General features: G+C 42.7%; 1 protein-coding gene across 1 annotated transcript in view; it reads right to left on the bottom strand.

Moving 5' to 3' along the window:
• HIBADH (3-hydroxyisobutyrate dehydrogenase) overlaps nt 1-22182 on the bottom strand; it is a 74191-nt gene that overhangs the window by 5269 nt on the left and 46740 nt on the right. The window contains exons 5-6 of the mRNA XM_081883421.1: nt 18906-19039; nt 17528-17604 (exon numbers count right to left, since the gene is read on the bottom strand). Of these exons, the coding sequence (XP_081739547.1) occupies nt 17528-17604; nt 18906-19039 (211 nt within the window). The remainder of the gene's footprint in view (nt 1-17527; nt 17605-18905; nt 19040-22182) is intronic.

The following is a 22182-nucleotide window of genomic DNA, read 5'->3' as shown; positions in this document are numbered from 1 at the left end:
GAAAAGGCAGCAGGCGAGGCCTCCTGGGGAGAGAATTTCATAGATGAGGTTTCACAACAGACCCTCTTCACAGTTGCCACCCACCTTAGTAAAGGTAAAGGGACCCCTGACCATTAGGTCCAGTGGTGACTGACTCTGGGGTTGCGGCACTCATCTCGCTTTATTGGCCGAGGGAGCCGGCGTACAGCTTCCGGGTCATGTGGCCAGCATGACTAAGCCTCTTCTGGCGAACCAGAGCATCGCACGGAAATGCCGTTTACCTTCCCGCCGGAGCGGTACCTATTTATCTACTTGCACTTTGACGTGCTTTCGAACTGCTAGGTTGGCAGGAGCAGGGACCGAGCAGGGGCCGACCTTCTCATCAGCAAGTCCTAGGCTCTGTGGTTTAACCCACAGAACCACCCGCATCCCACCACCCACCTTACCTCACATCATATACTGGGGGTAATCAGAGAAGGGTTTTCTGAAGATGACTTCAGTGCACAGGGAGCAGAAATTCCTTCTCATATCTCAAAACCATGCACAGCTTTAAAAGGTAAGTGACAGCCCTCTGAATCGCGCTTGGAAACAGACCGTTAGCCAGCAAACCTCTGTCAGCACAGGCAAGATGAACTGACGTTCAGCCCCTGCAGTGGTGGACTCTGGGCTCTCAAATTTCAGCGGTCACCTGTGCGACACTAAAATTCCTCCCCACCCGACTCTTGTTCTAAAGCATTGTTTTGGTGTAACTGGCAGGGCGGCACCCGGTGCGACCACATTGGTTGCGCTACTCTTAAAACCACCCCTGGCGCTGCTAAACTAACCTCCAGTCTAAAGACTGATCCTCAGTCATGTGAAGGGTACCTCGTCCATCTTTCCCATTTTAATACAGGAGACTCACTTGACAACATTTCGTGCATGTTTAATTTTCAATGCACTCCCCACATAGGTACATTCCCAGCAACTCACTAAGGTAACCCATACCGCCATGGTTGTAGACAAGTCAGTGGACCATATACTGGAATGTTAGTTAAGGCTCCACTGAAAATTATTAAGTACCACGAGCGTTTGAGTCACTCAAAACTCTTGTTACCAAATTCAGGATTTAGATACTTTGACATTATACCACTTCCAGAACAGAACTTCCCTCTGTTATATAAAAAATGGGCAGATTGTATATTTGATATTTACCAACCACCCAAGGAGATGTAATCTGAAGTGCAAACTTGGGGGGTGGGGAGAATGGGGAAAGAGAAAAGTGGTTTTCCATGTGGAATCAAACTGGTGCAGCTCCACTGTCAAGGCAGGAGTGGGTCATCAATAACTCACAAGGTGTCAGTGAAGTTAACTCCTTATTCAAAGAAACAAAACAGCTCAGTCCTAGTGAGCAGAGCAACTCTTCCCAGTAGTTTTTGCCCCAATGACGCAGTTGCGAAGACTGAGGGTCCCTGCCTTCCCACCATTCTCTAAGTCTCTTCCTCTCCCAGGTCCATCCCAAGCAACTAGAGACTTCTCCGCCTTGTCTGTCTTTGCTCCACCCTCTTCATACCTCCGACCGCTCATCGTCATCCCACCACTCTGAGCCCCAGCTGGTGTCTCCCACCACTCATCTGCATCCAGCCAGTCCATGACATCCACTGATGGAATGTATCCATCAGCATCATTTGGAGGAAGGCAATCCTGGACAAGTCCTGGTGCCCTCAACAACTCCCTCAGCTGGCATGACCAATGGCAAGGATGATGTAAGTTCTAGTCCACAACATATGGAGGTACCATGTTGGCTACCCCTGTTCTAAAAAAAAACTCCCATGCATTCACACTACTCAATTTTAAAAGAAAACTTTAAAAAATCCAGAAAGCCCAATGTTCAAAATGATGTGTTCTCACACACCATGTGGTGCTCTTCAAGCGACTCCTTTCCCTGATCCTTCCCTTTTTATCCCTTGCAGCAAGTATATCATTAAAAGGAGCAAGTTAGAGGTGTTTTGCATTTCATCTTTCCGTGGATTCGTCTACTGGTGCGTAGATAACTGACAGCTAAAATTAGACACGTATTAAAATCAGTTACTGAAGAAGTCCTCTGTCTTCCACTGCGCCCAGAGCTTGTAATGGTTTGAAAGCGGGTAGAATATACAGTAATTGTCATTCAGTAAGAGTCTATCCTAGAAAGTCATGCTTCAGTGGAGAAGACTGAGTTTCCATTTGAAATCAACAAATTAATCCAAGACAGGTATCTGAAAGGGCAAGTTTAATAGGAAGCAGCTACTGGGCTCTCAACCATGATAAAATGTTATTGCTGTTTCCCTGTAAATTGGCTTGGAACATATGATACTTTCTGCATAAGAGCTCTATTGCTGTTCAAGAGATATACTGCTCAAGCTATCAAAACGATGACAGTCTGTCAGTCCCCATAATAACTTGCCACCGGACATAGCGAGAGGATGTGCAACGCACGCATGCATTTACAATTGCAAAGGTGTTCCACATTTTGGGCAGGGGGTGAGGAGAGGGAGGGAGAAAAGTACCACATTGTTTGTGCAGCACCCCGTCCATAATTGCAGCAGATAATCCACACGGAAATACTTAAAAGTCTTCAAAAGCTAGCAGGCGGTTCAGATCTACTGAAGTGCACAACACGTCTAGTTTTGTTTGTTAAAGCTAAGTTTGAAACTTTAGTTATCTGACTAGCTAAATCTTGTAGATTTTATTACGCAATTGCAACCTCAATGGTAACAGACTTCTGGTTCAGGCTTGGTCTATTCAGGGGCACAGCTGTTGGAAAACGCCCTGGGGGTGAGCCTGCAAGCCCCTGGAACTCCGAGTGTCCTCAAGTATGCGCAGCTCTAGAGAAGGCATTCTTCCCTCATCTCCAGTGCACTCAGCGACATAAACCAGTTGGTATTATGCACACTAATCTTCTAGCTTAACACAGCAAGTAGCTTGAGGCATCGTAGAGCTAATCTACTATTTATTTACACACTATGTACAGACAAAAACATAATGGCGTCTGTCCTCTCCAGCTCCGAGAGAACAAACAGGACAAGTAAAACGTGGGGCTACCTTTGAAGGTGACCCGGAAACTACAACTAATCCAGAACGCGGCAGCTAGACTGGTGACTGGGAGCAGCAGCCGAGACCATATAACACCGGTCTTGAAAGACCTACACTGGCTCCCCGTACGTTTCCGAGCACAATTCAAAGTGTTGGTGCTGACCTTTAAAGCCCTAAACGGCCTCAGTCCAGTATACCTGAAGGAGCATCTCCACCCCCATTATTCTACCCGGACACTGAGGTCCAGCACCGAGGGCCTTCTGGCGGTTCCTTCATTGCGAGAAGCCAAGTTACAGGGAACCAGGCAGAGGGCCTTCTCGGTTGTGACACACGCTCTGTGGAACATCCTCCCACCAGATGTCAAAGAGAACAACAACTACCAGACTTTTAGAAGACATCTGAAGGCAGCCCTGTTTAGGGAAGCTTTTAATGTTTGATGTATTACAGTATTTTAATATTTTTTGGGAAGCTGCCCAGAGTGGCTGGGGAAGCCCAGCCAGATGGGCGGGGTATAAATAATAAATTATTATTATTATTAAAGTGAAAGTATATTACAGCAGAAGAAATAAGACTGTCTTCAGCTTCTCACGCTCTTCTCAGACAGGTATGTGATTTACAACAATCTCATCTGCAGCATTGGAGGAATGAAATACTAACAATAGCGTGGGAGGTGCTGGGGGCATGGTGTGGCCAGGTGCACAATTTTTGAGGGGGCACAAACCAGGCGCTCCATGCAGGCAACCCCAGCTCAGCCCAGCGCTCCTCACCACTGCCAAGGGCCTTGTTGGCTGGCCAGACTCCCCCCTGCAGGCAGCTCAGCACGGCCGAGTTTTGCTCTGGAGGAGTGGGGTTGCTTTGGTGGCGGGGGCTGGCCTGGCGCCCCTGACCGGCACACACGTGCACCCTGGGCACCGGCAACTGCTGCTACACCACTGGGTCTATAGTCTGAAGCAAGTTTAAATAGCAGCCACATTGTTATCTCATCCCAGCTAGGAGCAGTGAGAGTGGCAACTTCTTCATGTGCATTTTAAAGGACTACTTGATCCAACAATGTATATAGATCAGGCATGTCCAACTCCCAATAGACTGTGATCTACTCCCACTATAAGAAAAACTGGCAGTGATCTACCCATTGGAGCGGGGAGCCTTCACGTGTGTTGGGGGGGCAATCAATCAGGATTATGCAATCGACTCTGATCGACCACGGATGACCCATGATCAACCACTTGGACATGCTTGATATAGACTATGGAGAATTGCCTTGTAACTTACAAGGCATGGATTTCTTAGTAGAATAGAGGTAGAGTGAAAAGAAAGGTTTATGGTTGGAAGAGACCTTTCATTTGAGAACCCTTTCCTAGCTTCTCTCACCACTTCATCTCACCTCCTCTTGAGACACATCAAAAGGAACAAAGAAATTGGAAGTTGCTGGATCAGCACTTTCAACATTTCAAAAAATTGTAAAAAAATAATGCAGTGTTACTTTTCTATTCTACCTTTCCTGCAGAGCTCAAGGTTTCCCTCCTCCTAGTTTCGTCCCCACAACAACTCTATGGAGGGTATGTTAGGCTAAGAAATGATGAGCGGCCCAAGGTCATCCAGTGAACTTCATGGATGAGTGGAGATTTGAACCCATTTCAGGCACTCTAACCACTACATCATAACTTCTGAAGGAGTTAACTGAAACTCTACAGCCAATGTGGGTTAGGGGTTGGGATAGGGGTAGCCAATGTGATGCTCTCTAGATGATGTTGGACTACAATTCCAACCTTTCATAGGGCCATGCGGGTTGGGACTGATGAGAGTTGGGAGTCCAGTCACATTTGGACTCCACATTGGCCACCCAGTTTGGGACTAGGACAGGGGATACTGAGGTTTAAATCCCTGCTCAGCCCACAGGGTAACTTTGGCCCATTCATTAACCTACCTTATAATTTGAAGTTTCATTTCCTCTGCAATCCCACACCCAAGATAAAACTAGGGGTTATACCGCTCATTACCATAGTTAAAACATTTTGGCCTGGAATAAAAAGAAACAATATTTCAAGGTACTTAACTGGGACCGAAGTAGCTGAAATATTGAAAGATAGTGTTGAGCTCTCTCAGATTTAGGGGTGCTATCAGGAATAAACAATGCACAAATAATGAGGCAATCGTTTAAACCAGACCAACATTACTAGCGTAGTTTAATTTGCTGCCAATCTTTCAGTGGGGTGATAAAGATCTAAACCCAAACTTTTAAAAAATGCTTTTCAGACTATATGCAACCAATTTGAGAAACCCAAATTGATTAATTTTGGCTGAGTCATAAGTTTCCTTTATACTTGGATGGGCTATATAAAGAAAAAATTGGCATTACTACCTAAGTAGACAGAAATATCTAAAATGTTGCATTGTACAGAGGTATTAAGACAGGTTTTACACATCATTCTGTAAAATGGCCAGTTTCAGAATAACAGCAACATGCCGACGTTCATAAATATTTCAGGGTGTTTATTTTTAAGAGAAATCTTTTTGATTTGAGAGCCAGCCTTCATGTAGCACAAGCCTACTGCATGTTTACTCAGAAGTCAGTCCAACTGAATTGAGTGTGGATAACTCCCAGGTAAATGCTGAGATTCAAAGCACATAAGCCTTGTCACCATTTTATGCTGGAGACATTCCCACTCCTGCTTCCAGCGCCAGCAATGCCTTCCCTCTCCTGAATAACCTCCCCTTGTCCAATGGGCAGCAGCAGCTTCACTCCATACACCCCACCCTCAAGGGCACGTGGAGGCACTTCCTACTTGTACCCTCTGTGCTTGTTGAGTCCTTCCCACCATATATTATTCCTATGTACTTTATGTTGTCCAAAGTGCATATATCCCTTTTCATCCCCTCTTCTTTGCTCTTAAAAGCAGAAGCCACGGAAAGTAAGATCTGCACACATACATGTGCAAGCAGTTCACAAGTCCATCTTCGGCTTGAATAATCTGCTTCTCCGGTGTTCAGAATGAAGAATCCTACAAAACTAGCCTTGTGCTTTAATTAAGCGTTCTAGTGACATAAGCAGAATAACAATGCGTTCCTATCATGATAATGTATTCTTCAGGGGAGAATTTACTACAGAGGGATTTCTACTTGCTGAAACAATTTTCTTTTCTAACCTAGCAAAAGCTCTATAAATTGCAAACACGGTGTGTATTTTATTAGAGAACAATTCTGTCACTTCGAAAAACACACTTGTCAGCCCCAAAGAAATTGATAGCAGACAACATTCATTTTTAGTGGTTCTAAGCTACTTGAAGAATGTTGGTAAGTGCTTACTCGCAGCTATTCACATGCACAGAACTATGCTGCTTAGATTTTGCTAGTAGGGGGACACTGCTGCAAATTTAAGACTATGGCAATTTCCAAAAGTTAGAAGAAAAGTCAATCAGAGCTTAAGATTCAATGTGCATATTTTCCCCATGCTGTTTTGAGGATGGCCGAGTTCCCTGTCATGCAGCACAGTTTCCTTTTTTAAAAAAACAACTGAGAATCTGAAAACACATTTAAAGTACAGTCAGGTTTATAGTAAATGAGAAAATAATGTTTCAGTATAACATACTATCCTGGCCCATCAGTAGTAGAAACGGTGAAGAGTGTAATGGAGTCGTAAAAGGAGAAGAAAAATTAATGCAGGACAGATGCTTGAGTTCTCCAGCTCAAGTCACTGTTTCATATACACAGGCACACACTCATGCATTTTGTAATAGGAGAATGGATGTGCTATTACCTGATACTGTGGGTGGGAGCCAATCCTTCACAATCTAGCATCACTTCTGTGCACTTTCTGATCTCATGCACACATTAGTGATCCTTCAATGGGTGTGCAGAGCTGTATTCCAGTATCCTTCGCAACTAGCCTAATTTTTGCATTTATTGTTCCTTAGGCAAGGAACCAGCATTCAAAGTTCATAACACTTTACAGGATTTTTTTAAATAACCCCCTCCCCACCCAGCAATATCAACTTTCATTAACAGGCATGAGAACTTCTAAAGAGCAAGATGGATTGCCAAGTGTTCCCAACCAACTGTTACACTTCATTGTGTAGCTTTGCTACAAGACAGTGGACCACCGTTTCTGAACATACATGCAAATGGGCACAGCACATGATGAAATGACTCCATGGTTTAGCAGCCAAGGTTAGAAGGAAACATGCACCATCTTGGACTTGTTGCTAATTAGACCCACTAATAGTTCCAAAGGACAATGCCCAAAATCCAGGGAGTGTTTATGATAAGAATAACTTGACCACTGTTGGCTAGGAAATGGTTTTCACATGCAGATTGGCCAACCGTGAGATCCAGCTGCATCCACATTTGTAAAATGTTTTAGAACAGAAAAGAAAACTGAATGAAAGACACTGTTTGAATACTAAGCAGATTTGGGTCAAACGTTTTCTGGAGGAAGAAAACTCGTGTGCCGTCTTGTAAAATGGAAAGAGCCATGTTCAGTGGTAGAAAATATGCCCTACGTGAAGAAGAAAAAAACCAACCCAGTTCAATCCTGCCATCTTCAGATAAGCCTAGGAAACATTCCCGTCTGTAATCCTGGAAAGCCCCTGCTATAATAATAATTTATTATTTATACCCCACCCATCTGGCTGGGTTTCCCCAGCCACGCTGGGCGGCTTCCAACAGAATATTAAAATACAACAAACTATTAAACATTAAAAGCTTCCCTAAACAGGGCTGCCTTCAGATGTCTTCTAAATGTCAGGTAGTTATTTTTCTCTTTGACATCTGGTGGGAGGGCATTCCACAGGGCGGGTGCCACTACCGAGAAGGCCCTCTGCCTGGTTCCCTGTAGCTTTGCTTCTCGCAGTGAGGGAACCGCCAGAAGGCCCTCGGCGCTGGACCTCAGTGTCTGGGCAGAACGGTGGTGGTGGAGACGCTCCTTCAGGTATACTGGACCGAGGCCATTTAGGGCTTTAAAGGTCAGTGCTAGTCATTGCAAATGAGAGGCAGGGAATTGGCAGCCGGTGGACTGGATTTGACCCACGTGATGGCCTTTTGTAGCAGCCCAACAGCCTCTCCTCAGCCCCCATGCTTCTTCCGGCTTCTATGTTATGACTTGCCCTAGAAGGAAGAGTCTCCTTGGGCGGATTGTAGTGCTCCTGTGCTGCATGCTGAGAAAGAGCTATTTTCAAAACTGCAACCCATGGATAAACAGATGGTTCTTCTCTTTTGCCAGATCACAGTTGTGTGTGTGTGTATGCGTGCATGCATGGTGCACATAAGTTGTCCCCACCTGCTTTTGGTTTGGTCCTAAGTGCCGCTGACATGCCCCCTCCCCACCTGCTTTTGGTTTGGTCCTAAGTGCCGCTGACATGCCCCCTCCCCACCTGCTTTTGGTTTGGTCCTAAGTGCCACTGACATGCCCCCTCCCCATCAGAGGGTTGACCACAACAGCTCGCCATACTTGAGCAGATAAAACTGACCTAGATGGACCAATGGTCTGACTCACAATAAAGCTTCTTCCCACATTTCCAGAAGTCAAAGTCATTTATATCCTCATAAAATGAAACTTAAACTAAATCTCAATTACAGATAGGTAGCCGTGTTGGTCTGCCGTAGTCAAAACAAAAAAAATTCCTTCCAGTAGCACCTTAAAGACCAACTAAGTTAGTTCTTGCATGCACACGAAAGCTCATACCAAGAACTAACTTACCAAATCTCAATGCTTTCTGTAAGACTTTGCTCACACAGATCTGTTCTATTAGCAGTTGCATCAATTCACTAATTGTGTGTGAAAATATATATATATATATATATATATATATATATATATATATATATATATGCTTTCGTAGATTTTCACGGGTACAGGAATGCAGGTTTTGGTGTCCTCGGGTGTCTTCCCGTGTAAAAGTTGGGGTGTCTAGGCGACGTTTCGACGAGGTCTCACTCGTCATCTTCAGGCTGGTGCTTTCGGCTTCTTGTTACTGGAACAGAGCAGGATCTCAGTGTTTGAGTTCCTATAAATACTGTTGAGGGGGTGTGGTGTATAGCCTCCAATGTTCTGGGCAGAGAGGAAGTTCCCAGGCTAGTGTGCCTTTTCTTCTTTTGTTCCTTAATTACTTAATTACCCAAACCCAGACCCTCTCCACAGATAAATTACAGACACCATCCAGTAGCCAAACCATGGTGGCACCTCCGGATGCTGCACCCCCCTGCAATCCCTACACAGATCTGGCTGACACAGGCCACAAAACCACAGCTCGCCCCTATACACGAAGCCAAGCCAGAGCACAACTAAGTGCAGTACAGCCATCTTCTCAGAAAAACTCTTCACAAAGTTCAAGAGGTCAAGACACAAAGACTTTAGCAACTAATCCACACCTAATGACCCACCTAAGTGGTACTCAGGATATCACTCAAGAAATCACTCAAGATATCCCTCAAGTAATTAAGGAACAAAAGAAGAAAAGGCACACTAGCCTGGGAACTTCCTCTCTGCCCAGAACATTGGAGGCTATACACCACACCCCCTCAACAGTATTTATAGGAACTCAAACACTGAGATCCTGCTCTGTTCCAGTAACAAGAAGCCGAAAGCACCAGCCTGAAGATGACGAGTGAGACCTCGTCGAAACGTCGCCTAGACACCCCAACTTTTACACGGGAAGACACCCGAGGACACCAAAACCTGCATATATATATGCAGGTTTTGGTGTCCTCGGGTGTCTTCCCGTGTAAAAGTTGGGGTGTCTAGGCGACGTTTCGACGAGGTCTCACTCGTCATCTTCAGGCTGGTGCTTTCGGCTTCTTGTTACTGGAACAGAGCAGGATCTCAGTGTTTGAGTTCCTATAAATACTGTTGAGGGGGTGTGGTGTATAGCCTCCAATGTTCTGGGCAGAGAGGAAGTTCCCAGGCTAGTGTGCCTTTTCTTCTTTTGTTCCTTAATTACTTGAGGGATATCTTGAGTGATTTCTTGAGTGATATCCTGAGTACCACTTAGGTGGGTCATTAGGTGTGGATTAGTTGCTAAAGTCTTTGTGTCTTGACCTCTTGAACTTTGTGAAGAGTTTTTCTGAGAAGATGGCTGTACTGCACTTAGTTGTGCTCTGGCTTGGCTTCGTGTATAGGGGCGAGCTGTGGTTTTGTGGCCTGTGTCAGCCAGATCTGTGTAGGGATTGCAGGGGGGTGCAGCATCCGGAGGTGCCACCATGGTTTGGCTACTGGATGGTGTCTGTAATTTATCTGTGGAGAGGGTCTGGGTTTGGGTCTGGTGTGGTTGGTTGGTGATGGCGTTCTGTGTGCCTCTGGATCTGGTGTCAGTTTTTGTGGGGAGGGCTAATTTCCAGATGTCTGGCAAGCGGGATGTGTCGTCACGCTTGTTCATGTTGTGAGGGTGTTTCTCTATCTCGATGGCTTCCATGATTATTCTCTTGTGGTGATGTTCCATGTTAAAGAGCAATTTGGAATCTGCAAAATTAATTTCGTGTCCTGTTTCTTTCATGTGTTGGAAAAGAGAGGAAGTTTTTTCTTCTTTTTTGACGGCATTCTTGTGTTCTGCGATACGTGCATTTATTCGTCTGTTTGTTTGTCCAATGTACGTGGCTGGGCAGACTTTGCAGGGTATTTCATAGACCCCTTGGTTTTCCAACTGGATTTTATCCTTGGGGTTTCTGAGGATATTGGCTATTTTTTGGTTGGTGCAAAAGGCTGTTTTGATATTGTGTTTATGGAGGATTTTGCTAATTTTATCTGTAGTGCCCTTGATATAAGGAAGGAGGGCCATGCCATTGTTTTCTTCTGTGTCTTGGTTTTTGGGGGGTGTTTCTTTTTGGATTAGCTTCGTAATGACCCACCTAAGTGGTACTCAGGATATCACTCAAGAAATCACTCAAGATATCCCTCAAGTAATTAAGGAACAAAAGAAGAAAAGGCACACTAGCCTGGGAACTTCCTCTCTGCCCAGAACATTGGAGGCTATACACCACACCCCCTCAACAGTATTTATAGGAACTCAAACACTGAGATCCTGCTCTGTTCCAGTAACAAGAAGCCGAAAGCACCAGCCTGAAGATGACGAGTGAGACCTCGTCGAAACGTCGCCTAGACACCCCAACTTTTACACGGGAAGACACCCGAGGACACCAAAACCTGCATTCCTGTACCCGTGAAAATCTACGAAAGCAAATATATATATATATATATATATCCCCTTCATGGATCACTGCCTTGCCATGGCGAAGGGGCTTGAATAAATCCAAGAAGCTATGAGCTATGCCGTGCAGGGCCTCCCAAGACGGACAGGTCATAGCCCAGAGTTTAGACTAAATGTGACAATGTGACCCACCTGGCGAAGGAACTGACAAACCACCCCAGTATTTTGCCAAGAAAACTCCATGGACATAAAAAAGGAGAAGCTTTGAGAAGAAAGTGAGTTTCTCCAAGGCATGCTCTGGTTCATGGGGTCACGGAGAGTCGAACACAACTAAGACGACTAAACAACAACACACACTCTCTCTATCTCTCTCTATACACACACACACACACACACACACACACACACACACAGCCCAGGCTGATTATATGCATGACCTCCTTCTCTACATGTAGGAAGTAACAAATACCAGCAATATTTCTCTTAGATTTGCATACACATAGTAGGTAGGGCGGGGGAGATAGCAGGGAAAGGTAAGAAGCAGGGCCATTTATCCTGTGTTATAGACTTGGAAGCATAGCTTGTGGACTAGTCTAGTTCTCCCCTCTGGGGGCAGGAGAAAGACACATAGGCAAGAGTGTCACACTCACCATGACTGGGAATGCTGTTGCCTCGAGAAGTCTCTTTCCACCATTTCATTTTCTTCAAGATAGAAATGCTTTCTCTTTATGCAGTCTGGCAATAGGGGCAGACTTATGCTCAGGAGAGGCAGATAATTTAGACTGCAGACAATGCTGCATTGCTAATGATGTGGGCTAAGACTCATAGAATTCCTTAAACCTGGCATCAATCAAAGCAGTCAGAACCTAAACAGAAATCCAAATTTGCACCACAAACCTTAACCTGGAATATGAAAACCCAGAGATACTTGCATGCTACAGTGGCTGCAAAAACCAATTAGGGTTGCATAGCATTATGGTGCCAGATACTTCAGGCTACTGAATATTTTTTTATAACAGAAAATGTGAGTTTCTACTTGAACTAAATACAATGAAGTCATAGGTGATTGATTTTTCATTAAGCAAACCATGACTTAAAACTGACTATGATACAGCTTTACAATCCTCAATTACAAGAGCACTATACCACCTTATGGGTTTTATTATGGCTTGTTAAAGATACGCTTCCCTATCTTACAGATGCTCAATTTTAAAATGTAAATGGTAGAGGATATTGATAAACCAATTAGCACTGATGCAAAGCAAATTCCTCTTTTATCTCAATTACAACATGACAACTTAATAGGTCAAGATAGTCTAACATCTGAGACAAGGGCAATTCAATAAAACAACTGCATCTTGATATGGTAATTAAGAGGAAATGTGAATCCATTATCCTGCCTTTTGGGTACATGTGTGTGCATGTGTTAATATACATTTACTTATATATATATATATAGCTTTGCACACACTCATGTGTTTCTTACTATCTTCGCCAATATCAAAGCAGGAATTTATTATTTAGGATCAGGACCCACAAGTATTTACGGGGTACACAGCTCCTAGAGAGCAACTGAAATGACAAATATAAAACAATGTGGTCTAAATTACTGAAACCCTCACACTATTTAGGAACAAAACGGTCAAAGACTGCAAACTTAAATTAAATGTATACTGTTCATAAGGAAGCACATCACTACATACGACATGTAGAGCAGAAAATCATAAATATGTTGACAGGGAATCAATCTCTTAACAACAATAATCTCTCTCAGTTTAATTAATAAACGTCATTCCATGTGGGAGTTGGACGCGAGGGTTTGTACTTAAGTGATAGGTGGCAGAAGCAAAACAGAGATCTTGCTGCTGGACTATCCACCCCAATGCCTACCCACCTTCCTTAGTGAACTGGTAGCAGCAGTTGAAATGTAAGATAGCCTTCCTCATCTTTACTCAGGACAGGGATAAAATGGAGATACAGTCGTACCTTGGTTCTCGAATTTAATCTGCTCCGGAAGTCCGTTTGACTCCCGAAACGGTTTGAAAACTAAGACATGGCGGACATTCACGGTGGACATTCGGCTTCCAAAAGAACATCCGCAAACTGGAACACTCACTTCCAGGTTTGCGGCATTTGGGAGCCAAAACATTCGACTGCTAAGGTGTTCGTCAACCAAGGTATGACTGTAGTAGCCAGGTTTATGCAACACGTGTGAACGCTATACAACATTAACTTAAATGTTAGATGCATATTTTGCCGAGTGATTTGATTGTACTGAACCTTACTGAAATGTTGTATATATGCCAATGAAGGTTTGAGAACTGAGAACTGAATTGGCTGGCAAAATCGAGTTTAAGAGGATTGGCTAGATGGTCCAAGGAGTAGCTAATGGCTCACTACAGGAGGGAGTTATGTTTACTGGTATGCAAACTATAAGATCTGGAATACATGGCTAGAAAAAGAGTTAAACACAATAAAAATAATTTTTAAAAGAACAAAACAGAACTGCAGGATAGACATTGAACATAAGTTTAAATTGCTTTAAACCATCCCTTATCCTTGTTCCAATTCAATTTTTTTAGTGTCCTTGTTTTTGTATCCCAAACAGCAACAGCTATGCAGTTCAGAGTTTGCAAATCTAAGGGGGAAACCTAGGGAAAAGGTGAGAGAACTCTTCACTGCAAATGGGCCAAGGAGTGCGTAACATGCTTAATGCCCATGGAAAAGGTAAAAGGTAAAGGTAAAGGACCCCTGGACAGTTAAGTCCAGTCAAAGGCAACTACGGGGCGTGGTGCTCATCTCACTTTCAGGCCAAGGGAGCTGGCGTTTGTCCGCAGACAGCTTTCTGTGTCATGTGGCCAGCATGACTAAACCGCTTCTGGCGCAATGGAACACTGTGATGGAAACCAGAGCGCATGGAAACACTGTTTACCTTCCTGCTGCAGTGGTACCTATTTATCTACTTGCAATGGTGTGGTTTCGAACTGCTAGGTTGGCAGGAGCTGGGACAGAGCAACGGGAGCTCACCCTGTTACAGGGATTTCTGTTCTCATCCTGAAGCAAAGTTCTTAACCCGAGGTACTATTTCTGGGTTAGTGGAGTCTGTAACCTGAAGCCTCTGTAACCCAAGGTACCACTGTAATGGAAGTGAGAGCTTGCTATAGAAATCAAGGGAGAAATGAAACATCTTGTTGTAGCTTGAACTGGGCACCCATTGTACTTACCCAACACCTCCCAACTCTCCCCTTGGAAACCTCTCTCCCACAAAAAAAAAAAGTCCAAAGAAAACTGAGCATGCTCAGTACACACCGAACGCTGACTGACAAATTGTGTGGTGGTGGAGGATGGAAAACCATTGTTCTGTTTTGAGCAATGGACCCGGCATGTTCCAGGTGAGGCTTCAGCGGCACCCTGGACAGCTCCATGCAGGGCTCAGGCGGAAGACTATGTAACAGCAGAGCTTGGACATTGTTTCAGTGGTGGCAGTGTTCTCCACACTTTTGATTCAGCTAAAGTAAGCAAACCAAGCAATTATATTTCCCGAGTGCTGAATTAGCAATACCTTACTTGTAGTCTAATTGCTAGCCTCCTTTTCATGGTGTGTGAGGTTTTTTATTAAAGTGTTTTGTAGCATATATTTCAGGACGTCACATTTTAAATGAGCCAAGATAAAATAAGACAATGAGAAAAGTCAACAGAATGTCCCATCGGTTGCTTTCTAGCCTAGCCACTTAGAATATGCTTCACAGAAGAGGGAGGAAGCTCATTCTTGGAGTGCAGGAATAGCTAACATAGTGTTCTCCAGATGTTGTCCAACTACAACTCCCAACAACCCTTGCCAGCATGATGGCCAAGGCTGATAGGAGTCAAGGATAACAGGCAATTGCCTACCTTTGTATTAAGGAGGAATAGGAATATGGAGGGTCAGTTATTTGTTCTCAAAGCTTTTCGTCATCTCACAGCTTACATTAATGCTCGTGTATGTTGCTCCAAGTCTACACATCCCATAGTTCATGGTGCCAGAGATGTCCCTACTTTTCTAAAACTTCCACACTGATCTACCAACACACTGATCTTCTCCCACAGTACAGCCCTTTAACAAAACTGAGGCACTTCTGCAATCCATTAGATGCAGATTTTTTTAAAGGAAAACAAAATGCATTGTTTCCACATGAGACTTAAGATGACACTATAATCTCCATAAAAAAATCCCTTAATGCATCTTGCCCATGGCCAAGATCTTAATATATGCTATTTCCAGATAGCTGAGGCCACAAATGTCATGTTATTTAGTTATTTAGAAAAAGTCATGTTTCTTATTTGTAGCATGACCTTTGTGATAATTTTCTTAATTTTGTTTTTTACTATCCTAAACCATGGTATTGTTCAGGTTATAGGAAGAAAACAATTAATTATGGGAATGATTGCTGTGGCCAGCAATTATCAGGACATTATTAAAGGCCCAGTATCAGAGAAATGTTTCAATGGTACTTAACCAGCCCATACTGGACAGTCTGTCCAGTCAAAGCAGGTTTTTAAAAATGCAGAAGACAGCAGGGGAAAAGACTAGATTGCAATGGTATGGCAATGACTTCATCCAGACTCTCCAACTAGTGAACGAATGGCATTAATTCTAGAGAAAATGGCTAGAATGTAAACAACCTCTGTCTCTGGACTTTTTACATGATCAATCATGCTGTGGTGAGATAGATATTCTGCAAGGAGAAACAGACTCCTATATCTCAAGGCAAGATTCTTACTGACTGAGATTCTTATCCATACTTCTCTATAGATAGGAGCCACCAGAATGGACTGTGATCTACACTTGTCAAAATATTAAAAAACAAGGAATCAACAGCAGCAGCAGCAAGTTCTCCATTTTTCACATCAAACAGAAGTGGGTGCAGATTTGAGACAGGGAAGCATTGTGGCTATTTGCTACTGTGTTGGAATATGGAAGAATATTTAGAAAATTTATAACCCACCTGTCAATCCAATGGTCCTCAAAATGGCTTGTGACAGACTGTAGTAACATAAAGCAACCCTCCCTCTCCCAACTCAGCAGCCTTAGAAAAACTTCCCTACAGTTTCTCCTTCTCAGGCCAATGGATGAGTCCAAGTTTGTTTAGCTCTTGTCAGGAGGATGCAACATCACAGTGACCATTAGACCTCTGACTAATGTACAGCAGCCAATGTACTGTAGGCAGTTTTATAAATACAGTGGTACCTCGGTTTTCGAACGTAATCCCTTCTGGAAAACTGTTCGAGTTCCGAAACGTTTGAAAACCAAGGCGCAAAGGGCAGTCTGCAAATTCAAATCAGAAAAGTGAGAAACACGCAGCGGAAGATGTTCGACTTCTGAGGCATGTTCGAAAATGGAAGCATTTACTTCCGGGCTTGCAGCATTCGAGTTCCAAAACGTTCGGGAATCGAGGTACCACTGTACAAACTTAATTCGTTCCGGAGGTCAGTTCTTAACCTGCAACCGTTCTTAACCTGAGGTACCACTTTAGCTAATGTAGAGCCTCCTGCTGCCACCGCACGATTTCTGTTTTCATCCTGAGGTAAAGTTCTTAACCCGAGGTACTACTTCCAGCTGTGTGGAGTCTGTAACCCAAAGTGTTTGTAACCCGAGGTGTTTGTAACCCGAGGTACCACTGTAATAAAAAGCAACAAAAGCAACACTAATGCTATGTTGGGAACGAACCTGGGTTTGCTGCGGTTTACAATCACAGGGATGCAACTATTATTTAATATCTATTGTGGTTTTCAGAGTCAAGGATCAAGTAGAAAGAAAGTAAGACAGGAATTCCCACGACTGGGGCTTCCCAGAAACCTTGCCAGCTTAGTAAGTGCATGCTCAGCAGTTAGTAGATACAGGACTTGATGCCACAAAGCATGTTTCAAAATGTGGCAGCTAAATGTCAGAGCTGCATACGGGGGAGTTCACACAACTGCAAACTTCTAGATCACATAATCGTGTGAATAATAATTTAAAAACCCTTTGTCTTTTGCAAGTGGTTGCACCCGTTATTCTTTATCTGTTTCATGTTTCGTCTGAAAATAAGAAAAAGAGCTCCTATATATAACAATATCAAAATGTAATTTCATTTTATGGTCTGTATAAATAATGTTCCTTCTTCCTGAAATCCTAGCCTAGATTAACAACAAGGTTGTCGGGGTTGGGCTTTTTTTTGGGGGGGGGGGTAAGCATTGCAATAATGAAATACTACACTTATGCTGCAAACAGCTGTTAATCTACATTTCTGAAACATCATTCTTCGCCCATAGAAGAGTCAGTCAGAAAAACACATAAACACAAACCGATATAAAAAGGATACCATAAAATGCAAACATACCTGATTCCAAGATTCATGGCCTCAGCAGTTCCAATCATACTAATGGCTAATAACATATTGTTGCAGATTTTTGCAGCCTGAAAAGAAATTCAACACCCCATAAATTTCTGTTATCCAGATAACTATCCAACAGGAACTCAAATTCTATTATGAATGCATTTGCTCCACAGCCAGTCCCTAGAACAGACAGCAACATGTTTTCAGGGGCAATGATATCAAAAGCTGCAAAACAATTTTTGGCACACTTGCACAGTAATTTGATTTGGTATGCCTCAGACATTAACAGTCATCTGCATTTGCACTTTTAAAAGAACTGTATAAATATTTGTTCTTGTTGACAATGTGTTGATGCCACTGTCTAGTAACCAACCAGAAAAGTACAGTTAGCAAACTCCAACTAATAAGTGCTTATAGGTTTGGATGTGTAAGCAGATATCCGCCACAGAATGGACTGAAAAGATGGTAGGTACATATTCTGTTTTACGCGCCACCTATCACGATATGTTCTTTGTAGGCCTCTTACGTTTACTTCTCACTTTGTTAACTGAATAATAAACAAGAATAAGAATATTTGTACCCCACCCATCTGACTGGGTTTCTCCAGCCACTCTGGGCGGCTTCCAGCATTTACAAAAACGTAATAAAACATAAAACATTTAAAACGTTCCTATACAGGGGCTGCCTCCGGACAACTTCTAAAGGTTGTATAGTTATTTATCTTGGTTTATCTTCCACTGTAAACCAATGCATGCATCCCAGGATTTAGACCTTTGCTTATTCTGTGATATACAAATTGATGTAAGAGGCATTCCAGGCACCTTCATCCTTAATTGGTTATCTTAAAGTCTTCTATACCATTTCCCAGTTAAATAGAGCAGGCATCCTCAAACTCAGCCCTCCAGATGTTTTGAGACTTCAATTCCCATCATTCCTGACCACTGGTCCTGCTAGCTAGGGATCATGGGAGTTGTAGGCCAAAAATATCTGGAGGGCTGAGTCTGAGGAAGCCTGATATGGAGAATAAGGTCAAATAAACCATAAAACCCTACCACCACCACCCCAAAAAACAATCACAAACGTGACAGGATCAAAAGGCAATATGACAACTTAGTAACCAAGGACACATTGAAATAACAACAACAACTACTACTACTACTACTTAACAACAACAACAAAACAACAACAACAACAACAACAACTTATTTATAGCCCACCCATCTGGCTGAGTTTCCCCAGCCACCCTGGGTGGCTCCCAACAGAATATTAAAAAGAATAAAACTCCAAACATTAAAAACTTCCCTAAACAAGGAAAAAGATAGTCTAAGCATGTCTGTGGAAAGATGGCTAGAAATGTCTAGGGGTTTTTTTCAGTCTGTACCTGTCCAGTTCCAACTTCTCCACAGTAGACCACATTGGAACCCATACATGTAAGCAGCTCCTTTGCAGCATCAAACTCTTGCTCTACTCCTCCAACCATGAAGGTAAGGTTTCCTGCTCGGGCAGCTCCAACACCTAAAGTTCAAAACAGTAACACACAATGGAGTTTAGCTTCTTTTCAGTTCACTCCATTCGCAGCTACTTAATGATGCAAGAAGGTGAAGACACAGAAGTGACGCCATGGAGTTCAATGCAACAAGTACAAAGACAATGATTTGATTTATTGTATTTCTATGCCGCTTTTCATTCAAATGAACTCCATCCTTGTGCACCAATGAAAACTTGATACCCAAAACTTAAAGTTGATTCTTATTTTACTGGTCCTGTGGAAGCCTGCATGCCCACTGCATTCTTCATCAGAGGTCCTGCCTCATGTACTGCTGCCATCGTACTTTCAGCCAGCTGGGACATACACAGCAGGATATTTCTGGTTGTGGCACCCTGGCTGTGGAACTCCTCACCTTAAGAAGTGCAGAGTACAGTTTGCCCCCTCCGTAACTAGCATTCTGGCCTTGTGGAAGAAAAGGCTATCAATGGCTACTGGTCGCAAATTTCTACTATTGTGTACTATTTCTACCATCAGACAAAGTGGTTAGCATCCAATGTTGTGTTTGGATTAGACTCATTAAAATTAAAGAGCATTACTTATTTACATCCTTTGATTTTAATAGGTCTACCATGAGTAAAACTTAATTGGTGTGTGCTGCTGAGAATCAGGAGAAAGGAGAGCTGTTATTGTGCTTATGATCTACCTGTGTGGACTTCCTGTAGTATCTGGTTGGCCAGCCTAAGAACAGAATGCTGGACCAGATGAGCCTTGTGGTCTGCTCTAGCAAGACTCTTCTAATGTTCTTACTGATTTTAATGTTTCAGCAAGCTTTTGAAATGTTTTGTGTGGCCCTAACTGTTCCCCACAAAATTTTTTACTAGTTTTGTGGTGATTCTTTTTGTGGGAGGGAGAGCAACCTGGTGCAGTGTAGCATTCTGGGTGCCCCTTTTAACTCAAAGAACATGGTGGTGGTGGCAGCGGCGGCAGCAGCAAGTACAGTGCTGGGAAGAAGGAAGTTTCTCCCCTCCAACCTCCATCCTTCCATTGCAACCCAGAAAAGGATTCCAGAGTTTGAAATCTCATCTCTTTTATTAGCAAGCTTGGTGAGCCCCCAAAGTTTTCCTTTGACTCTGGCTGGGGAGAAATTTGCAGATGTCTCTAATTATGTTTATCTTGAATCTACCTTGGAAAGAGATTATGAATGCATAAAGCTCTACCTTATATCTGATTCCTAGAGAATAGCTAGCAGTTACAATCTTGCTTTGCAAATACCCCATTACAAACACATTGCACCAATCACTACAGTTTGCACCAATCACTACAACATAATTTGTTGTTTGAACAAGAACACCAAGGAAAAGGAGGTCAAGGTTTCAGCCCTCTCCAATTTTACATCCTTGACTTTTTATTAAGGAAATTAAAGCTCTTCCTGCAGTGCCTCTGGAAGTGCAAGAAAATGGAGGGTTCTTATGCCAACTTTTTTTGCAAATAGGCATTTTAAGGGATTAGCACCCATTGTAGTTTGCTACTATCACCTCGTTGTTTTCGACAATTGTTCTTATGTGACTTTAAAGCCTGGAACATTTCCCCCCTTGAAATTCCTGCTGCATCACAAGAAATATTTTTACCATTTGTTTAAGGAAACCAAATTGTAAAATGAATATTAAAAACAAATAAACACTAAGATATAACATGCTAGCTGCTAAAGTCCAAAGTTTGAATTATTTCCTATGTATTTGCAAACTATGATATGCAAACATTAACTTTATTCCATTTACAACTGAACCAAATGTGTGAGAAGAGATATAAATCTTCTTGAATCTAGCACAGGCATACATTTCAGCAGAACAGCACCTTAAAACAGCATTTATGGTTAATTCCACTGAAACCAGTAAATCACTTAATTTACTAAAATGCACTTAAATGTTTTAACCAGTCTACCATCAAATGAGATAAAGAAGAGGACCGAGGGGACCAGGCTGCTATGTGAACTGTCTTTAAAATACAATTGTTTTAATCATTTTCTACAGATGTAGCCTCACAAGGGTCTGCTGTCACAGGGACCATTTACGACTTGTCATGGTGTCTCTATTGTTTACCAGAGACATTCGTGCTAAAAAGGCGACAGCTGGGACAGAAAGCTGCTACTCAACAGAACAATATAATCCCGTGAAAAGTAATCAACAAATTTAAGAGTGTTAATTAACTTTACACTTTATCATGTTCAATTAGTTGCCCTTTCTAGAGAAAAGATTGCCGTGCACAATCGGTTTAGAGCGTGCCATGTTTGATTTGTAAGTGATCACTGTTTCGGTTTTAGAGTCAATGTCAGCTGTTCTCTTGGGTTTTGGTGACACAGATGAATGGCTCTACACATGTTTCAGGGGTGATCTGGTTTAACATAAAGTAGCATAACATAACCTCTTGTTAACATATTGCTGGTTTCACCTAGAAGGGAAAACAGCAGCATATGCGCACGCACACACATATTTCCACAAACAAGCAAGCAAAAGGGCTCTGCAGAAAACAAAATAAAGTTTAATCTTCTTCTGAAACACAAAGAGACACTGAAATGAACCATTTTTCACCATTATTTCTCAAGGAAAGTCTTTCCTTTTAGGGGCACGTTAGGATCATTTCCTCACAGCAAGATTTCTGGTTCTGCTGCATTATGCACACACAAACTCCTACATTTTACCTAGTGTGCATTGCCTTTAATAATGGCAGCTGAAATAAATGTTGTGTAGCTGTTCTTAGTATAGGCACATATCTGAAACTACAGTGGGACTTTTACACATTTCTGAGATACATTTATAATGGGGGATTCTGTAAGAAAGTTAGATTCATCTACGATTACGATCTATCTTTATTTCCTTTAGAGCAGGTTTTCTGCTTGCTAATGGGACAAGGCAAAACATGATGAAGTGACAATGTATTCAGAAGTGCGTCTTAATGAACAAGTCTGTGTTTCTCAGTCAGCACTGACAAGCAGAGCTCCAGATCAGATTATTTCTTACCTTAGCAATGCAATCAAAACAAAACATAAACAAAAAGCAGGTTTGTCTCAATGATGTGGGAATGTATCATAAAGAACAGCCACTCATTACTGCAACTCAGTGTACTACAATCAGTGGGAAACGTTTAGAAAATAATTACTTTGTTAGTGACT

Source organism: Podarcis melisellensis, assembly GCF_964234715.1.
Source record: "Podarcis melisellensis genome assembly, chromosome: 12".
In the NCBI taxonomy this organism is placed as follows: domain Eukaryota; kingdom Metazoa; phylum Chordata; class Lepidosauria; order Squamata; family Lacertidae; genus Podarcis; species Podarcis melisellensis.
The sequence above is the reverse complement of the archived record's forward strand: the minus strand, read 5'-3'. Positions and strand labels throughout refer to the sequence as shown.